The 21,209-nt window shown below is 42.2% G+C and overlaps 1 protein-coding gene across 1 annotated transcript; it reads left to right on the forward strand.

Moving 5' to 3' along the window:
* Positions 1-6,623: 6,623 nt before the first annotated feature.
* PTGER2 (prostaglandin E receptor 2) lies at positions 6,624-20,587 on the forward strand. Its single transcript, XM_035260525.3, has 2 exons — positions 6,624-7,724; positions 19,250-20,587. The coding sequence occupies exons 1-2, from the start codon at positions 6,882-6,884 to the stop codon at positions 19,481-19,483; spliced, it is 1,077 nt and encodes a 358-aa protein (XP_035116416.1). The 5' UTR covers positions 6,624-6,881; the 3' UTR covers positions 19,484-20,587.
* Positions 20,588-21,209: the final 622 nt, after the last annotated feature.

Here is a 21,209-nt window from a genome sequence, read left to right on the forward strand (position 1 = left end):
TGGATACACATACACACCTACATGAAAGCAAATGCAGCCAGATAATAATTCAACATATTAACCTCTGTACTTTTTGTGTAGTACTTCTTGCCCAGTACTTCCTGAAACTCCAGAGCTTTCCCCTGTTTTAGCAGCAGCTAGGGTATTCTCTGCTTACTCCTTCAGAGAAAGAACAATATAACAGAACTTAAAGAACACAGGTATTAATTCTTGGCTTATGACTTACAAAACCCCAGGCTTAGAGGAGGCCCAGATGACAGAAGATGAAGAATAGCAAAGTTTCACCACTTCTCCCTCATCTAGTTCCTCAGGCTGTAAAGGAGAGAGGGTGAAGCTCAAGAGAACAAGGAGAGCTTAGATGTTAACACAGAGGTTTCTTGAAAAATGTGGTCCTGTACTCCCCAAAAGTTTTGGGGATCTGACAGCATAGAAAACCTATGCCTCACATGGGTATAAACAGGGCAAGCAGGAGGAAACAACTAAGCCTTACACGGTATGGAAAGCATGAGAATATCTCCCATGAGCACAGAAGTAATGAGGACATGGAAAGAAATGACTAGTCTTCGAGTTCGCTCTTTGCCAACTCCAACCTGCTGTAAATGTTAATTCTGGAATTTCCATTGAGTTCTTCTTAGAGTTTCCATTTCTCTACTGAGATTCCCTACTTGTCCATTGACAATTTCTCTCATTCTTTGAACATATTTATTAAATTCAAAATCTGGGCTATCTGGAAGTTGGTTTCTATTGACTACTTTTCTTTTTTTTTGACATTCTGGTGGACTTGTTGCCACTTTTAGCAAAGAGGAACTTCCTGGCGATGCTAGTGTCAGAACTGGATTAAGCAATGACACTCAGGGATGACAATAATCTAATGTCAAAGTCGTTGCTGGATGTGAAGCAGGGTATCATTTTGATAGAAATTTTGCATAATGTGTAATGATTTCCAATCTTCAAATAAACATGACAATTGTAAAACTCTTGTGAAAAACATAATAGTATCTCCAACCTCCTGATGGGCTTCAAACAGCTGGCAAGACCTGCCCACTCATTAAAGAGTAGAACTGGAAGAGAATTTAAATCATTTAACATCTAAGTCCCCACCTTCCACCAAGTACGAAGACTATGTCCTCCAATGATGATAATTTTTATCTAAACAAAAAGCAGCTTCTTTGCATTTTAATATAAAGGTAATACATACTTATAGAAAAATCAACCAAAACAGACAGGTATAAAAAAGAAAGTACTACTTAGAGAAATTACTATTAATATTTTGTTGAGCATCCTTCTAGATGCTGTTCTATACAAATCCTTATGCATGTAAATTTGCCCTCACCCTGTCACCAACAACGGATCCATTTCTCTAGGTCTTTGATCATACTGGATGTGTGCAATCTTTCCAAGCTACCAATCTTTACCATCAGACAAAAAATAACATTTAAATTTTGTTGAGTGATTTGGTTTTAGTGCTGAGGATGAGTATCTTTCCATGTACTTCTTTCTGGCTTTTAATGGGCAGTATGTGCAATATATAGTGGCCTGGAGCATAAATAAGATTGTTTGGCTACCATACTCCCAGCTATATTGCACTAACTCTGTGTGTCCTTGAGTAAGCCACTTAACTTTTCAGTGCCTCCATTTGTTCACATGAAAATGAAGGGTTTGGAATAGGTGTTCTTGAACTTCTCTAGCTCTCAGGAGGGGAGTGATGAGGAATGTACCACACAGATCTGCAGCAGACGCTTTTGGGTGACCAACTCAATAGCTGTTCCCAGCCCTTTCTCCCTTCCCTGCTTCTACTCTAGAAGAGGTTGGGAAAACTCAACACCCCCTCTGTAGGCCTCTTTTGGAGTTAACAGATGATAATGTAACCAAATTCTGGCTTACGAGACAGTGGGAAGTCTATCGGCGTGCTTCTAGAAAGCCTTTTGCTTTCCTAATAGAAGAAACAGGCATAAGAGAGAGCAGGTCTCTGGCACTGTCTCTCCCTTGCTCCTGGCTTCCATGCAGACTTGATGCCTAGACCCGTGGGACAGTGTGCTGGCTTTGTATTGTGTTGGTCCAGCTAAGCAGCATCTGTTATCCAGAATCCTCCCATAGTTCCAGGTTAGCATTGGCCACAAGGGAAATGTCGCATGAGATCAGGGAGGAAGCAGCTAAGCAGCAGCCATGGTTTTCATGCTCCAAAGGACAACACAAGGCATGAGGAACATTGGCAATTCTCACACATTGCCGCTGACCTGCTGCCTCACCTTGCTGGTATGGGGCAGCAGAAAGACTCACAGTTCCTCCTGCTCCCACCAGATCTCCTCCTATGGCTCCTTCAAGCCCTAAGCCAAGTGCATCTGTAGCTCAGTAAAGGGTGCCAGCATGTTTTGCAGGACACCTCATTATTGAGGCTGGAGGTAGTGACAGACACATGCAGATTCAGTTTGTTCTAAAGGACTTTAGTCGTTCATGAATTTCAGTTTGTTCTCACAGATTCCAGTCTGTTCTTGCTATCATCCCACATCCAACTTTCTACCTTGACTGCCATCCTGGCTGATCTATAGTGACTTCAGATTCAACATTAGAACCAAAGACAACAAACAGCCATGCCAGGATGCCGGGACTCCTCCACCAGCTCTCACACCCTGCAAGCTCGAAGGCAGCACTGTCCAGCAGAACTTTCTGTGATGATGGAAGTGTTTTATACCTGAGCTGCCGAATGTAATAGCCACATTTGAAACATACCTAGTGCAGCAGAGGAGCTAAGTTGTTACTCTTATTTAATGTTAATTAATTTAAATTTAAATAACCAGATGTGGCTAGTCACTCCAATATTGGACAATGCAGGCCTAGTGCATTTTTTAAATCACTTGTAGTGGCTTTGTTTCTCTGACTGAATCCTGACTGATACAGGCAGCAGCTGCTAGCTACACGGGGAGAACATAGAGAGAGACACAAAGCCAGCATACTAGGAATCACAGGGTTGGAGGAAGAAGCAGCCTGGGTCCTGGAAGTTCAACCAGCCTATAATCTTTGAACTTCTTAGATGAGAAAAAAAAAAAAGACCCCCAGTGGGCAGTGAACTCTCACCTTGTACTTCCAATAAATCCTGTCTCTTTACTTGGTGGCTTCTTCTTCCTGCAGTGAAGTGGTGTAGACCTTGTCTAGAATGCCACAGGACACAGATGGTGATCTTAGAACTCAATTTGAAAAAAATGTGTTTATGCACACATAGGAATCATAAAATGTAAATTTAAACTCATCTTTTGAAAGAAGAAAGTAATGTCAACAGAAAAATTAACAAGAATTAATGTTAGTTTTCTGATCAAGCAACTCCCTTTTCCTTTATGTTTATCTTTGCTTTCTCTTGAAAAATGACCTACAGGAAGTAACCCACCTTCCGCAGTCCTTTGAGTTCATGGATACATAAATGAACACTATAAACTTCAGACTTTAAGAAGTATTAGGGTTTGCCAGAAACACAGAATGAGAAGCATGAATATATATAAAGATATTTACTATAAAGTATCGACTCTTTCAATTACAGAGGCTGAGAAGTCCCATAATCTGTCATGTACAAGCTGGAGACCCAGTAAAGCTGGTGATAAGAGTTTGAAGGTCTGAGAGCCGAAGAGCCAAGGGTGTAGATTCCAGTCCTGGTCTAGAGGCCTGAAAACCATGAGAAGAACAATGTCCAAACTCATGCAGTGAGGCAGAGAGTGAATTCAACCTTCCCCCACTTTTTTAGTTCTATTCAATCCCTAATGGATTGGATGAAGCCCACCAACACTGAGGAGGGCATGTACTTCACTCAGTCCACCAACTCAAATACTAATCTCCTCCAGGAACACTTTCTCAGACATACTCTGCCATAATGTTTAACCAGCTACCTGGGCATCCCACGGCCTAGTCAAGTCAACACATAAAATTAACCACCATAGTGTTCTCCATATGCAATGGCCCCACAAACAGGAATTAAACAATCAGCAAAGCTCCATGGCTCAGTTCTAGAATTGAGGGTGTTAATCTGTTTTATGTTAAGAAACTCTAGGCTCTATGTGAACTGAAACTATATCAAGATGCTGACACTAAAATTAGAAATGGGAAGAAGTAGGTTTTAAACCACAGAATTAATTGGGGGTAACTGACAAGCAAGATAAGACCTGTACTCAAAGGAACAAATGTGATGGTCCAGTTGCTAAGTAGCGACAGCAAACTTATCAACCCTCCTATTCAGCAATCTAGCAACATGGAATATAGCAGAACTGTTAAACCAAACACACACACACACACGCACACACACACGCGCATGCACACACATGTATGTATGTATTCTGTCCAAATTCTGGAAGCAATTAAAAGGAGTAATTCGAACATGTAATGCTGAGCAACACAGTAATTAATAGGATATTAGCCCCCCCCAAGATTTATAGGATCCTCTCTAGTCTTCCTCTTGTCACATACCTCACCACAGGTGAGACACCCTCAGGGCACTACTCACCCAGACCCCATTCCCCCTCCATTGTAGACCACCTTCCAATTACTTGAGATCATGAAATTTCCCACTCAAATGCTGATCCCATAGCTCACTTCTAGGGCTTGATCAGGCATCTTCCCTAAGTCCATCCATTCAAGGGTCAACTGCATGTATGAGGTGCATATTTCCAGGACCAAGAGGTGGCTTTTGGGATAGAGCTTGGTTATCAAGAACTATACTGCCCTCACATTTCTGTGCAAGTCTCCTTGTGGATGCAAGACTGAGACAGGGTTTAGGAAGATAAGGGGATCTTCAATTGCACTCTTGCTCTGGTATTCATAAAAACCAGTGGCAGGCCTGTCACCAGGTACCCATCTGAAGAAAAGCTAGAGAGAAACATAGAGGAAAGTTTCAATAGTAGGTTTTTGTTGTGAGGGGACTTATGAAAATTTTAAAGGTATAAAAACATTTGGAAAATAAGCACTGTGAAAATTCAGTGAATCTAAAATCCCTTATTAAATAGTAAAACTGCAGTGCAGAATTTGCTATAAACCAGACTCATAGTGCTTTCCTATTAAGAAACACTTTTGATTTAAGTTTAATGTTTCCCCATTGCTTGGGGTGAGATGGGGGAGAGTTGGAGTAGGGGAATAGTCAGAGATGGATGGCAAAGATTGGTGATAAGTTGTTACTGACCTGCAGAGTTTACAGCTTGAAAAAAAAACTGTAGGAGTTAAGATCCTCTTTCCTAGGAATCCATGCCATGAGAAGTTTAGAGATTGAGGTAGTGGCTGCTGATATGTGAAAATGGGCCTGTAAACTTTTCAAGGGATCCAGTAAATTATGCTTGTTCTAGTGGGACACCGCCCCTTCCCCCCCCCCCGCCCCCCACCACCAGCCACCGCCACTCCTCCACATTCCAATCCCCAGGCCAGAATCATCAAAGGTAAAAAATGTTCATGGAGAGTAAGCAAGCTGCAGCAAGACAGGCTCTTCAGCAGGCAATCTTTCCCTCCTCCCACGTGATGACTGTCTTTCTTGCCAGTTTCCTATGCAGAGCCTTCACTTCCCTGTCAGCCTCCCTTCCCCAAGTGAATGTGACTTCTTATAGAACACAGTTACCCATGTTGTCTGCCAAACTGGATTTTGTTTTGTTTTGTGCTAAACATCAGCCCATTTTCACTACTCTGCAATTATCACAATATGTGGTAGGAAATTATTGTCAGCTCCAGTCTGAAACTGGCCACTTACCAGGAACAAGTCTTTCCGGGTGGACACTATGTAGTTAACAGAACATGTAAAGATAAGCAGCTAAACAAAATATCAACATTTTCTTACAAGACTGAGCTTCAGGACAGAACAGTGATGTGCAACGGTTTTCATGTTGTATCCACAAACAAATTCTGCACAATTACAAGAAACACTCTTTTTTTAATTGTTGCTTAAGTGGTTATCCGTTATGCTGTTGACATAGGAAAAGGCGAAATGCTAGTAACCGAATCAAACCAGCAGTGCAACAGGCCGCTCGGTGGTGCGCATTGCAGGGGTTGGTTCCTTGGATGGACAAACTTGCTTTACACTTCCTCCCAATTTTTGTCTCACCCACTTAGTGTATCTTCCAGGGAATGGTAAAAGAAACCAAAACATACTGGTCTTACTTCAAGCTGTCTTTGGACTGTTATTCCCTTGTTCCACTCATTTCACGGGATTGGGTTCTCCTAACTTCATTGTTTGGTGAGTCGCTTTGCTTTGTTCGTTGCCCCAATCTTCTGTGCATTCTGCGCCTACCCCTCAAGTGCTCCTGCACTCCCTCCCAGCACTCTGATGGGGCTTAACACTTCCCAGCCGAGGTCACACTGCCTTGCGCTTGGAGTACCGGACCCCAAGGAAGCGAGAAAGGCCTCTCCTGCCGGCCGCGGGCAGCGCCGGAACACGAGCACTCCACGCTCCTCTGCGCAGTACGGCGCCCAGTGGGTGAGCAGACTCCTTCTCCGGCGAGCCCTAGGGACTCAGAACGCCCCCGCGAGAGTGACACGTTCTGCCTCCCCCGCAGCTCGCGGACACTCGTACTTGCAAGGCCTGGCCCGCACTCGTGGGCCCGCCCCCCCGCCATGATGCGGGGGCGGAGACGACGGCTCTCCAGCCTCTGGCTCCCGGCCCCAGCCGGCGCCGGTAGGCGGGTAGGCGCGGGAGCCTCGAGCGCGCTCGGATGCAGCAGCCGAGCCATCACACTGCGCGCGGCGGGAGACCCAGGACTAGCCGCCGTTGGCCGTTGGCGCGCTGGGTGCGGGAAAGGGACTCTGTATTTCCGTCCCTCCCCTTTTTCCTCTGAGTCTCCGAACGCTCCCGCTCTCAGACCCTCCTCCTCCCAGGTAAAGGCCGGGAGAGGAGGGCGCATCTCTTTTCCAGGCACCCCACCATGGGCAATGCCTCCAATGACTCCTGGCCCGAGGACTGCGGGACGCGACAGTGGCTTCCCCCGGGCGAAAGCCCAGCTATCAGCTCCGCGATGTTCTCGGCCGGGGTGCTGGGGAACCTCATCGCGCTGGCGCTGCTGGCGCGCCGCTGGCGGGGGGACACGGGGTGCAGCGCTGGCCGCAGATGCTCCCTCTCCTTATTCCACGTGCTGGTGACCGAGCTGGTGTTCACCGACCTGCTCGGGACTTGCCTCATAAGCCCGGTGGTATTGGCTTCGTACGCACGGAACCAGACCCTGGTAGCACTGGCACCCGAGAGCCGTGCGTGCACCTACTTCGCTTTTGCCATGACCTTCTTCAGCCTGGCCACGATGCTCATGCTCTTCGCCATGGCCCTGGAGCGCTACCTCTCGATCGGGCACCCCTACTTCTACCAGCGCCGTGTCTCGCGCTCAGGGGGCCTGGCCGTGCTGCCCGTCATCTACGCAGTCTCCCTGCTCTTCTGCTCGCTGCCGCTGCTGGACTACGGGCAGTACGTCCAGTACTGCCCCGGGACCTGGTGCTTCATCCGGCACGACCAGACCTCTTACCTGCAGCTGTACGCCACCCTGCTGTTGCTCCTCATCGTCGCGGTGCTCGCCTGCAACTTCAGTGTCATCCTCAACCTCATCCGCATGCACCGCCGAAGCCGGAGAAGCCGCTGTGGACCTTTCTTGGGCAGTGGCCGGTGCGGCCCCGGGGCCCGTAGGAGAGGGGAAAGGGTGTCCATGACAGAGGAGACGGACCACCTCATTCTCCTGGCTATCATGACTATCACCTTCGCCGTCTGCTCCTTTCCTTTCACGGTAAGTCACTCCCTACGTTTCCACAGCCCAGCTGCTCAGCCTTCTCCTGCTTTCCCCTGATGCCCCCACCCTTTCCATTGCCCTATAAACTTTTTGTAACTGGTAAAAGTATGTCCTAATTTGTAAAGATCTGTAGCCTTCCCCACTCGCTTCTCCTCTTTAGCTCACTTCCTTCCTCCCTCAATCCTGGCCTATGGGCCTTGCTAGGCTAGAGTTTCTTATACAGTAATACAGACCATCCGAAACGGAGTCCTGGGCCTTGGCTAAGCCAGCCAGACTCCTCATCCTAGCCCCGTGCAGTGTCCCTTTCTCGCTGTTGCCTATCTTGGCTTAGTAATTGAGAAACAGGCAGCCCCTTCCACCTTAGAATGGCTGTCACTGTTCTAATCTAACTACATGGAGCTGCGGTTTGCTGCCCTGTACCTCTTACCCACTGATGCTAGCTCGCTTGCCTTCTGTTCCTGGCAGGGCAAAATGTAGTACCCAACCCAAGCATTCCAGCTGCCATTGAAAATGGTCCCAGATGAGAAGGGTCCCTGTTGCAGAAGTTTAGAGATTTGCCTTAAAAGTTGAACAAACATCTAGTTTATAGGTTTCCCAATTTATATATTTGAATGTAATGCTTTGTGGCCATGAAAATTTTAAAACTATAATGATAACTAGAGGAAATGTTTGGAGGAACGCCTTGCTAAGCATTTGTCATCGCTTGCAAAACACCCTCTTAATGTCACTGTCAGAAATACATGCAGGTGCTCTTCTGCTTACAGTCATGCACTTGATGAATACAAAGACACATGCAGGAATGGCTGGTCCATCTCAGGAAGGGGAGAGTGGGGCTATCTGGGGACCTGAAGGACAGGAGACCAAGTCCTGGCATCATGCTGCCTTGATTTGGGGCAACTTTAGCAGTTAGTTGGTGCTAACTAACTGCTAAATGATATTATACTGTGAGTTTGAGTCTCTTAAAGTGTAACCTTTTAGCTGAGCCTGAAATATGTCTGAGAATGTGCTGGCCTCTTACTGGGGCTAGGAATTGGGAGTTGTGACAAGTCCACTTCCTAATCTTCAGAAGAGCAAGGCTGATGCTGCAGCATTAAAGCAGTTAACAAGTGACTCACCTGCCACAATCTTGGATAAAAGAAAAGAGATGGTGCCTACTATTAACAGGTCTGACCTGTAAAAGCTGGAGGAGAAATAACTTTATCCTATCTCCTGCCTCCATTACTGCTTCTTATATCTTCATGTGCTCATCCTCCGGGATGGGAAAGCACACAGGGTCCCAAAAACCTGAATATGATTCTCTCCACCCCAGCACAGTTAACTCCCTTTCTTAGCTATGTTCTCTTCTCCCTGCTCCCCACTGCCCTCACCCTTCCACCCCATCCTGTCAGGGCAGAAACTGTTCTGAATTGCTAAGTTAAACTTTGAGGGAATGAGATGGAATATTCAAAGACGCCCTCTTATAAAACGAAGTCTGACTGTGGGAGGCTTCATCTCCCATACCACTCTGAGCACGGGAGTTTGTGCAACAGAAACGCTGTGATGTAGAAACCCACATGGCTTATATTCTTTTGACTTATTTTACAGGTAGAAGCTTTTGATTATGTTAGGAGCTAAATCAGCTTCTGGAGGTCAGGACTAGGATGCAGAACACATACCTATGAAAGAAAGCATTTCAGGTTCCACTAAACAGCTTTACATTCAGCTTGGGTAACAAACTATTTCTGAAAGACTGTCTTACAGTGGTGGGAATTAGGATATCGGTTCTTAGAGTTTTATCTGTCATTTGTGAGTACATTTATAAAAATATCTTCCCCCCGCCCAGCTACTTAAATACCCTGGGAATGGGCTTGGGGTGATAATGGACTTACAAAAATGATTTTTAGTCTCTTTCCTACATGAGCAAGAGTAAAAAGGTCTCCTCTTTGACCATGGCTGACCCACTGCATAAACTATTCTTTTTAAAAAAAGGCGGTGGTTTCCAACAGGTTTCCCTGTTTTCAGGTAAATTGACCTTTTATCATGAGAACTCCATCACTGCCATATGTTTCTGTAAATTCAAATATGTATGTGTAGAGATACAGATATAGATATATAAATTTTTTGCCCTCCTTCAGTTAATATTAGGCTAAGGGCTGCTTCAGAGTTGCCAAATAGAAGGGACTTAGAGATAGAAGTCTGGCTAAAAGTTTGGAGGGACTAGGAGCTTTGCTTTGAAGCTCTGTTTTTATTTAAATTTCCTGTTTGTGGCTTAGGGGGGCCAGATGAAGACTGTGAAGGGTCTTTAGCTCCCCCAAGCCACCCCTTAGCATTAACACTATCAGCAAATATTTTCTACTTTTGCTTCGGCATATATTACAGCAGAGATTCCCAAAAAGCCAGAGAAAATCTCAGTGTGAACATAGTGAGAAAGCCAGCCTCCCTGACTTCCTTTCTTGGAACTACCATGACACCATATCCAGATGAACTAGACACAAAATGGAAATGTGAAGCATTGTCACCTCTTAATAAGAAAATTTATATTGACCACTGATGCGTTTTATTTTGTCAATAGATTATTGAGAATGATTGCTAGCATCTTTCATTTACATAGCACTTTAAGCTTTACAAAGTGCTGTACTATCTCAAGATAAGTTATTTCTTGAAGGGCTTATCAGAAAACTCAAACTCATAGCTACTGTTTGGTTCATACATTTTGCTGTTCAGAATCCTTGGCATGTTTCTCCAAGGGAGGTTGCGTTTTTCTCCAAGTCCTTTTACTCTACTTGGCCCACACTAAAACTGTGATCAGAAGTGGCCTACACCAATCTCTCACCTGAGGCAGGATCATTTCCACAAGTCCTAATGGGGAGGTCTAGAAGCAAAGGTTTATGGTTGCCTTCGGAAACATTTCTGTTTCTCTAACGGAGTGCACATGATCAGATAGAAACCACAATGCAAGCCACAAATGGAATTTTAAATTTTCTAGTAGTCACATAACAAAAGGCAAAAAGAAACAGAGAAAATTAATTTAATTATATATTTTATTTAACCCAATATGTTGAAATTATCAATTTAAAATGTTACTTATGTAAAATAATTATTAATAAGCTATTCCAAGAAAGTCTCTTCCTTGTGTCCCAGAAAATAGTAGCAATCTACCGTAAGTCTTCCCAATCCTTCCTCAGGATAACAAGCTGCTTTCTATGTCCCTCAAAAGTTGACCAAACCACTTGCAACAAGGACAGCTGTACACAGTGGGACATAGTCTATTCCACAATACTCCAATCGTGGAGAAAGGAGGGGAATGGGTAAATTCAGAAACTACTAATGTCAGGCATTGTCCCAGCATTTGGGCAGGTTGGAATTACTGCTTCCTTCAAAGATGCCAGTCTAGGGCTTCCAAAATTTTGGAGGTAAAACTGTAAAAAACAATTTTTTTAAAGGCCCAGTGCCCTCAAGTGAAGTCAAGTTCAACCTCATATATCATTATTATCAACTCCAAAATAACTAAGATTTTTGAATGCTAATTTTTACATTAATCCATTATCTTCACAACACCACAGGAAATAGTAAGATGATTTCTACGGAACAGATGAGGCATATGACTCACCCTGTGTCCCACAGCTAGTGGGTGGTGGAACTGGGATTCAAAGCTAGGCAGTTTAAGACTGAGCCACTGAACCTAACCCCACCACTATCCAAGAAAAAGTACTCATTTCAGGGGTAACAGATAAGAAGATTAATCTAGGATTTCATAAGAGAACTGTGAGAATGTTATAAATATTTGGACCACTTTTCCTCTAAATTCCAACTAGTTAGCTTTAAAAATAAAATGGCAAAGACCTTTTTTCTTCATGTCAGCTCAAGGGAGCTAAGCCAGGGCCAACGATGTGGTTCCCTTTCTTTTCTCCACAGACCTATGAAATAAAAGGCTGAGACCCAGATTCTAGGAGACTGGCTAATGTAAATTCTGGTCTAAATTAAGAAATAATCAGATTATCCCTCACATAAAATCTTTCATTGGAACACATAAAACATCTCTTAAGTGATCAAAAACCATGTGGTGTTTGGGAAATGACATTATTTTGGCTGTCCAATATGAAATTCTGCATGGAACCAACAAGATACTCTAAACTGTTTATTCAATAAAGAGCTATTGTATAAATTAATAAATTCCTCCTTATGCTAATCAACTATTGTCATCATTTTACGGAGATTAATGGAAACTTACTTTCTTCCCAAAATGGAACAGAACACAGGAAATATAAGAGACCCCTATCTTGCCTCAGGGGTTTGTGTCTTCATATCCAACCTCTATCAAGCCCCTTTCTCACCACTCTTCTAATTGTAGACAGCTTCTGGCCATTTGAAACTGCTTTCCACATGCCATGAGGATAAAGTGCTTATGCATTTTTATTCAGTTCTAAAATTTCAAGAGTAAACCATTGACTCATTCTAAAAAGTTCTCCATCTTTAGAAATTCTTCAGGGTTATGACTTCTAGGTAAATCTGATTAGTGGAAATCTAATCTTTGCAATACAAAACAAACTCAAGTAAACAGTACTAAAGTTTCCTGTTCATTTCTGGTACTTGTTATGTAAAATATAACATGAATGGGTGTTGAAAAGCTGATATGACATTGGTAGATTACATACATGCAAAATATAATAATTATATATTATTTATATATATTCCTATATAATAGGAATGAAAAAGAACTCCAGAAATCTCTACGTATAACCACAATGAACTTTGCCTGATGATATTTTAAGTTGATGTCCACAAACAACTGGAAGGTCCTTTATAATTTAAGCATCAATAATGATGTATTTGGGGATTCGTTGAGACAGTTTTAATTTATATTATTATTATTATTATTTTTTTGAGACGGAGTCTTGCTCTGTTGCCCAGGCTAGAGTGCAGTGGCATGATCTTGGCTCACTGCAACTTCTGCCTCCCAGGCTCAAGCAATTCTCCCGCCTCAGCCTCTCAAGTAGCTGGAATTACAGGCAGCCGCCACTGTGCTCATGCCTGTAATCCCAGCACTTTGGGAGGTCAAGACGAGTGGATCAGGAGTTCGAGACCAGCCTGGCCAAGTTGATGAAACCCCATCTCTACTAAAAATACAAAAATTAGGTGAGCGCAATACACATTATCCTCTATATGAGTGTTTTCACTTGACCTGTTTTCTCCTTTGCCATTTGATATTATGAATGCTGCTCTGAATAAAGACACAATTACACTGGTTTTAAAATTTTAAACAGAAAGAACCATAGTTCTTTCCCAAAAGAGAATTTGTGCATTATGTCTACACCTTTGGTCAAGTGGGTCCTCACTACTATCTCAGATGGTGTAGGCCAGGTCCTCACCTTAAAAACAAGCAGCTTCTGGGGATGGTATATTTCTTCTTTTCACGGTATTAAGTTTACAAAAAGAATAGAAGTGGTGAGACAGTGTTTCAGGAAGGCAATCAACAGGTCTGTTTCCAGCTTGAGGCTTAAGACCCAGTTAATCTGCAACTTGGTCTGCTCAGTTGGCTTCTCCTGTTTTGAAGTTTCTGACCCTCTACTCCCTGTCCTTACCTTGAGCTCAGGTTTATACTATTGAGGTATACCAAGCTCCATTTTTCTGAGAATACTTTGCTGCCTAAAATTCCCCCTAACAGAAAAATAAACCTAAGAACCCTGCAGTTGGGACATAAACGTGATGGGAAGGGCCAGGGATCACATAAGTACATTTAGAACAGGCTGAAAGTTCCTCTAGAGCTGGGTCCATAACCTGTGCTGCATGGACAGTGCATGGATTTTCTGTCTGAAATCATTTGCAAAATGCTTATATGAGTTTATGTTTACATGTTTGTATGAGTCCTGGGTAGATGGTCCATAGTGTCCATCTTTTTGTCAAAAAGTTAAGAGCCATCAACTTGGAATAAATAGGCCCAGAGGTCTAAACCTTAGCATTAGCTCCTTTTTTATTTCCAGTTCTGAGAAGCACAAGGCAAGGGAGATAAACATATAACAATCTATGCTTGCAATTTAGCTGTGGAAAAGTATGGAGGAAAAAGAAGTCCCAGAGAAAGCCAAGTAACTACTTAGAAATAGCCGTGGCCGGGCATGGTGGCTCACCCCTGTAATCCCAGCACTTTGGGAGGCTGAGGCTGGCGGATCACGAGGTCAGGAGATTGAGATCATCCTGGCCAACATGGTGAAACCCTGTCTCTACTAAAAAATAAAAATTAGCTGGGAGTGGTGGTGCATGCCTGTGATCCCAGCTGCTTGGGAGGCTGAGGCAGGAGAATCACTTGAACCAATGAGTCGAAGGTTGCAGTGAGCTAAGATCTCGCCACTGGACTCTAGCCTGGCAACAGAGTGACACTCTGTCTCAAAAAATAAATAAATAAATAGCCATGGGCTGGGCGTGGGGTGTCTCATGCATGTAATCCCAGCACTTTGGAGGCTGAGGAGGCTGATCACAAGGTCAAGGCTAGATCCTGGCTAGATGGTGAAACCCCATCTCTACTAAAAATACAAAAATTAGCCAGGCATGGTGGTGGTGCATGCCTGTAGTCCCAGCTACTTGGGAGGCTGAGGCAGGAGAATCACTTGAACCCAGGAGGCAGACATTGCAGTGAGCTGAGATCACACCACTGCACGCCAGCATGGCGACAGAAGGAGATTCCATCTCAAAAAGAAATAGCCATGATTTTTCAGTCCCTAAACAGGAACTGTGATATCCATAAACCTTTGCGACAGCTTTGAAGAGAAATCTCCTCCAAACCCATAATGTGGTCAGACATTTGTGAATTTCATGCGAAGCTTTACATTACAGGTTTTTAATGGATGGCAGCAGAGTGTGTACTGGCTAAAAGCGAAGTTTGGTGTCCCATGGCTTCAGTTTGACTCCACATTTTCTCTATTTACCCAGACAGTGAAAGTAACTGATCTTCAAAGTAACTAAACCTTCATTTCTTTCTCTCTAACATGGGAATAATAATACTTTGCAGGTTTGTGTAAATATTAAACAAAATATGGCTTATAAATTGCTTGGCACCATGCCTAACACACAGTAGGTGTTTAATAAATGTTAGCTGCTATCTCTAGCATATTCCATTTCCAAGGGAAAATTGGATTGTATATTAATGATCAGGAAATGAATTCTGAAAGCTCAAAGTCATTTGTTTGATTGACCAGGTCTAAGTGGGCCTTTTGTTTTTAAGTGTAATAAATGAATGATTTTAGACTATTTCAGATTTTAGATAAGGTTCTAGAGGGATGGCTCACACCCACCCTGGCTGCACATTAAAATTGTCTGGAGGGCTTTTCAAACCCTGATACCCATGTCTCAGCCTAGACAAATTATGTTGGAGACTCTGGGGAAGGAAGCAATGCCTCAGAATATTTTTATGTATCTATATATATATTTATTTATTCATTTTAAGGCAGAGTCTCGCTCTCTCACCCATGCTGAAGTGCAGTGGTGTGATCTCAGCTCACTGCAACCTCAGGCCCCTAGGTTCAAGCAGCCCTTCCCCTCAGCCTCCCAAGTAGCTGGGATTACAGGCGCCTACCACCACACCTGGCTAATTTTTGTATTTTTTAGTAGAGATAGAGTTTCACCATGTTGGCCAAGCTAGTCTTGAACTTCTGACCTCAGGTGACTCGCCCATCTTGGCCTCCCAAAGTGATGGGATTACAGGTGAGAGCCACCGCGCACAACCCATTTTTAAATCTCCTCAGGTGATTTCAACGATCAGCCAAATAAAGTCCTCATTTGCTCTAAAAATCTGAACCCACTTAGTAGTTGCATTAAAGATAGAAAAATAGCTCCAAAGTGGCACTGGTCAGTGCTAAAATGAAGTTTTCTATGGGAGGCTGCTCCTATGCATGACAATGCTAAAATAGCACTAATTCTCATCTATGCCACTTTGTAAATGTAAAAACAAGGCTCTACATTCTTAACAAAGCCCTGTAGAGAGAGCCTGCCCTATAGAATTAAAATTCACTTGACTCACTGGGATTAGCACTTGGTATTTTTCTCACAGCAAATATATTGGCAGTGCATGCAAAAAGATGGTTAACTTCTACCAACCTTGAAACTGAATTCCAGAATATCACTGACATATTATTAATTGTCTTATATCCTTTGTGACATCTTTTAATTAAAAACTCAGGACTGGCCGGGTGCTGTGGCTCATGCCTGTAATCCCAGCCCTTTGGGAGGCCAAGGCAGGAGGATCACCTGAGGTCAGCAGTTCGAGACCAGCCTGGCCAACATGGTGAAACCCCATCTCTAAAACAACAACAACAACAAAAACTCAGGACTGCCTGGAGGGAGAGAAGAATGGGCAGTTATTGTTTAATGGGTACAGAGTTTCAATTTGGGATGATGAAAAAAATTCTTTAGATGGCGGTGATGGTTGCTGTTCTGTCTTCTTTTATGTTATAGCAATCAAGTGCATCCATCCACAAGAGGAGACACAGGAGACATTCAGGAAAACATAGATATGGCATACTATCCAGGGCCACAAGAAAAGGCATCGGCTTCAGTCAGGAGGCAGAGGGGCAGGAGGGAGGGGAGGACCTGGGCCAGGCCTTTATTGTAGTTTCCACAAGAAAGGCAGAGCAGGGTAAACAGTTTAGGATTGGTTAATTTGAATAATTTCACCAGGCTCTAAGCTATAGAGGTGGTCCCTAATTATCTGGTACCTGGCACTGGAATGACTGAAGCAGAGGAATAAATATTTTCTCTGGGTGTATGGGCTAGACAGAAGAGTTCTGGCCCTGAATAGGTTAGTCTGTGTATCAAAAACATGCTCCCAGCCTAACTCTTCGCTGTCTCTAAGAATTAGCCCCAGGAGGAGCAGTCTCTCCCCAGCCAAGAAGAATTTAAGATGTCAAAACATAATATGCAGAAAAGTGAAAATACAAACAATATGATTGCACCACAATGTAAATGTATTTAATGTATAGCTGAAAATGGCAAAATGGTAAATTTTATGTTATATTTATTTTACCACAATCTTTTTAAATCCCAGCATCCATAAGATCAAAAATATAGTAATCTAGGCAAAAGATAAGAACCAAAAGAAAAAAATGGGGAGGTAGAAGACAAAACTTACATCAAGAATTTCGAGGTTCACTGAAGTATGTCTCTTCTCCAAGTATAAAAGAAGGAACTGGCCAGGTGTGGTGGCTCATGCCTGTAATCCCAGCACTATGGGAGGCCAAGATGGGCAGATCACTTGAAGTCAGGAGTTTGAATCCAGCCTGTCCAACATGGTGAAACCCCATCTCTACTAAAAATACAAAAATTAGCAGGGCATGGTGGCAGGCACCTGTAATCCCAGCTACTCGGGAGGCTGAGGCAGGAGAATCGCTTGAACCCCGGAAGCAGATGTTGCAGTGAGCCGAGATCACACCACTGTACTCCATCCTGGGTGACAGACAGACTCCGTCTTGGGGGAAAAAAAAAAAAGAGCTGTCTTCTACAAAGTACTGGTCACTCCCCGAAGTGCAAATTTTAAGCAATTCTCAAAATTACCCAGCATAGTAGATGAAAAGGAAAGGAAACAGTACAGAATTGCTTCATCCTCTAAAACCATTTTTCACTTCTCATTATTCTATCACGCTCTAAAAACATTCAGGAACTCTGGTGTTGGTCATTCTCCCCTAAAAACCTGACTCATCTTAATGTGTGAAGCTGCAGCACTAGAGGCTATGCCTTTTCTGCACTTCTTGGCTCGCCAATTCAGTGTTAACATGTTCTCTTGCTAAAGTAGACCACCAACTTAGCTGCAGGCCCTTTCTACAGAAGTGCTCAGTTACACATCATGTGCACACGTGTGTGCATGTGTAATAATTAGTTTTAATCTGTACATCTATGTGCATCATTATCCTGAATTTCTTACTTCCAGATCACTCCTTTAATACACCAGCCTGTATAGTTTTCATCCAAAATAGTTTAACTGACAAAACTATTGCTCCATCGCATCTCCCCATCTAGTTTTCCTCTTCTCTCTATAATATGGGAAACCCACCATCAATTCTTCTTTTTCCTTACTCATCTGCCAAATCTTTTCTCCATTCCCTATGCCAAGATCCTCGGGCATAAACACCTATGGCTGCCAAACCTTCCTGCTCTTGTCCTAATATAAGCAAACCGAAGTTGACTACCCTTTGCCCTCTCTGCAATTTGCTTTGTATATCCAGTTGTCAGATGCCTGCAGAGTAAGTACTAGGAGAAAGGAAACAAGCTGCTCCTTCTTCTGCAGAAGGAGAGTGAAGAAAAGAGGGGATAGCTCTCTAAAGCCACTGGTAAGAAAGACCCTGGAGTCTTATAAAGCACTGGTTTTAAATGGCTAGGTGTGATCCATCCTTGTTTTCCTCTTTTCTGTGTGCTCCGTGGAAGCGTGATCTTTATCACGATGCACTATTCCATTCCTTCCAACCGAGCAGATATCTGTTGCTCCCTAAATATCTAAGAAAATGTTTGAGAGCTGGTAGAACAGTTTGGTTCACATATAAAGTTGTGTCAGCTTTCCAGTGTTCAGGGCATTGTTCTGAGGCCTTTGCTCTAATACAGGCCTACATGTAGCACACAGTGAGCACTGCACTGCCATCAGGAGAGTTAGAATTCACATCCTAATTTGGCCACCAACCAGCCCTGGGTACTTGGGCAAATTATCTAATTTTCTATACCCCAGTGTCTGCATTTATAAGATGGAGCTAATAACAATGAATACTGTGGAACACTTACAATATGAACACTGATCTAAGTAGCTTACACATATCCCTTCCTATCCTCCTTTCAGCAACTCTATGAAGTGGGTATGCTATTATTGTCACCCATTTTAAAGATGTGAAAACTGAGGCACAAAGGTTCATTATTAGTAGCTTGCCATTGGTCCCAAAACTATATACAGAGCTAGGATTCAAATCTAGTCCAATGGCCAGAACTCAGACTCCCACTGAGGGTGCTCCATTGCAGACCCTGTCTCACTGAATTGTGATCATTAGATTTAGTATTTGGAAGTAAATCTAACATGTTATTAATTTTCCTGAAGTTCACTTCCCTATCTGTTAAAAAGAGACAATCTATAATTTTCAGAGTTTCTATAAGGAGTTGAGATAAAGCGGGCTTAGTACCCAGAACAATTTATGACACATATATTAGGTTATTGATACATTGGAGCTACTAACATTATTGTTATTTATATTATTAAAATATTCTATTCCAGGTGACAAGAAAAGTTTATTTATTTCTCTCCATTCCCAATGACACCAGGACATTGTGCATGGTGTTAATGTTAATTGCATTCCACAGAAAACATGCTTTTCATTGAGTTCAAGGGGGAAAAAAATACGTTCATTGTGTTACAGTTTACATAAGGAAGAAAGGTAAGATTCCTGCTCCCCACTTTCATTCCCCACCATTCCCACAGACAAAACATGGTTTTGCATTTAAATCTCAAGACATAATATAGGACTAAGCCTGTCTGCTGCTACAATGTGAAACTAACATTTTTCCCCTTTGCTTCTTTACAGATTTTTGCATATATGAATGAAACCTCTTCACGAAAGGAAAAGTGGGACCTCCAAGCTCTTAGATTTTTATCAATTAATTCAATAATTGACCCTTGGGTCTTTGCCATCCTTAGGCCTCCTGTTCTGAGACTGATACGTTCAGTCCTTTGTTGTCGGATTTCATTAAGAACACAAGATGCAACGCAAACTTCCTGTTCTACACAGTCAGATGCCAGTAAACAGGCTGACCTCTGAGGTCAGTAGTTTAAAGTTCTTAGTTATATAGCATCTGGAAGATCATTTTGAAATGGTTCCTTGGAGAAATGAAAACAATGTGTAAACAAAATGAAGCTGCCCTAATAAAAAGGAATATACAAACATTTAGGCTGCGGTCAAGGCTACAGATGTGCTGATAAGGCACTTCATGTAAAGTGTCAGAAGGAGCTATAAAACCTACCCTCAATAAGCATGGCACTTGGCCTTTGGAGGAACAGTCGGCTGCACTTAAGATCCAGTTGCCTTTTGATTTAAGCTTTCCTGTTGAATGACAAAGCATGTGGTTTCATAATTTGTTTCAAACCCCAAATAGTGACTATATTTTCTATTTTAATCTTGCTACTACCGTGATAAACATTCAGTGTACAGCCAGACCAGATTAAACATCATATGTATTCTCTAGAAGTCGATATGTGGAAGCAACCAAGCCTGCTGTCTTGTGATTACTTAATGAACTCTTTATTTGAACAACGAAGTTGAAAATCATAGGCACCTTTTACTGTGATGTTTGTGTATGTGGAGTACTCTCTCATCACTACAGCGTTACTCTTAGAAGAGTGAAGTCAGTCGGTTAACATCAGTTTTGTTTACTCATCCTCCAGGAGCTACACGTCAATACGTCAGGTTATTTATTTTATAATGTCCATATGCTAATAGTGAGCAAGAAGACTTGTTCTCTCAACAAGAAATAATAGAAATGTTTTAATATTCTTTATCCTATTTCCAGGGGAGGATGTATGTGGCCATGTATGAAGCCAAATATTAGGATTAAAAACTGAAAAATCTGGTTCATTCTTCAGATATACTGGAACTCTTTTAATGTTGATATTGGGGCCATGAGTAAAACAGACTTTATAAGATGACTGTGTTGTACCAAATTCATCTGTCTATATTTTATTTAGGAAACATGGTTTGACTCATATTATATGGGAAATCATGTAGCAGTGAGTCATATCTTAATATATTTCTAAATGTTTGGCATGTAAACTCAGCATCAAAATATTTCAGTGAATTTGCACTGTTTAATCATAGTTACTGTGTAGACTCATCTGAAATGTTACAAAATAAACTATAAAACAAAAATTTGAAAACGGAATAGTATTTTATGAACTTCCTCAAATAACATTTTACAATTAACATAAACATAATATCTTTTAAATGAGATCAAAGTGGAAAAATTATATTTAATTTGGCAGATTTGTAAACTGTGGTTGCCAGGTTTTTAAAGTGTGGTTGCAAATTAGAGATTATAATATTCATCATAATATTTGGTATTGGGAGATATTTTTTTCCTTCAGTTTTTACCCTTCCAGTATGGTCTTTAAAATAGTAGAACCGTCTTATTTTTTGCATAATGTTATTACAGAATAACCATTTACTTAAAAAAAGAAAAAAAAGAGACAGATGCTTGTTTTCTCCAAAGTCTCATTGTTTATCCAAAACTAATTCCTTTAAGCAGTTATCAAACTAGATGATCACTTAGAATGATTTCAAACCAATCTAGGCATCAGTGTATTTTGATACAAACAATCTACATCAAATCAGCTCTTATTTTTAAGAAGAATAAATAACTGGTTTGCTTTTCTACAAATTTACACAAGTCAGGCAAAATTTAACTCGATTAAAATCTGGACATAGAAATAAATCTTCCCTGTCCACCAGGCATTCTAAAGTTAAGAAATTATTCTAAATGGAACTAATTAGG

This window comes from Callithrix jacchus, chromosome 8, assembly GCF_049354715.1.
Source record: "Callithrix jacchus isolate 240 chromosome 8, calJac240_pri, whole genome shotgun sequence".
NCBI classification, from domain to species: domain Eukaryota; kingdom Metazoa; phylum Chordata; class Mammalia; order Primates; family Cebidae; genus Callithrix; species Callithrix jacchus.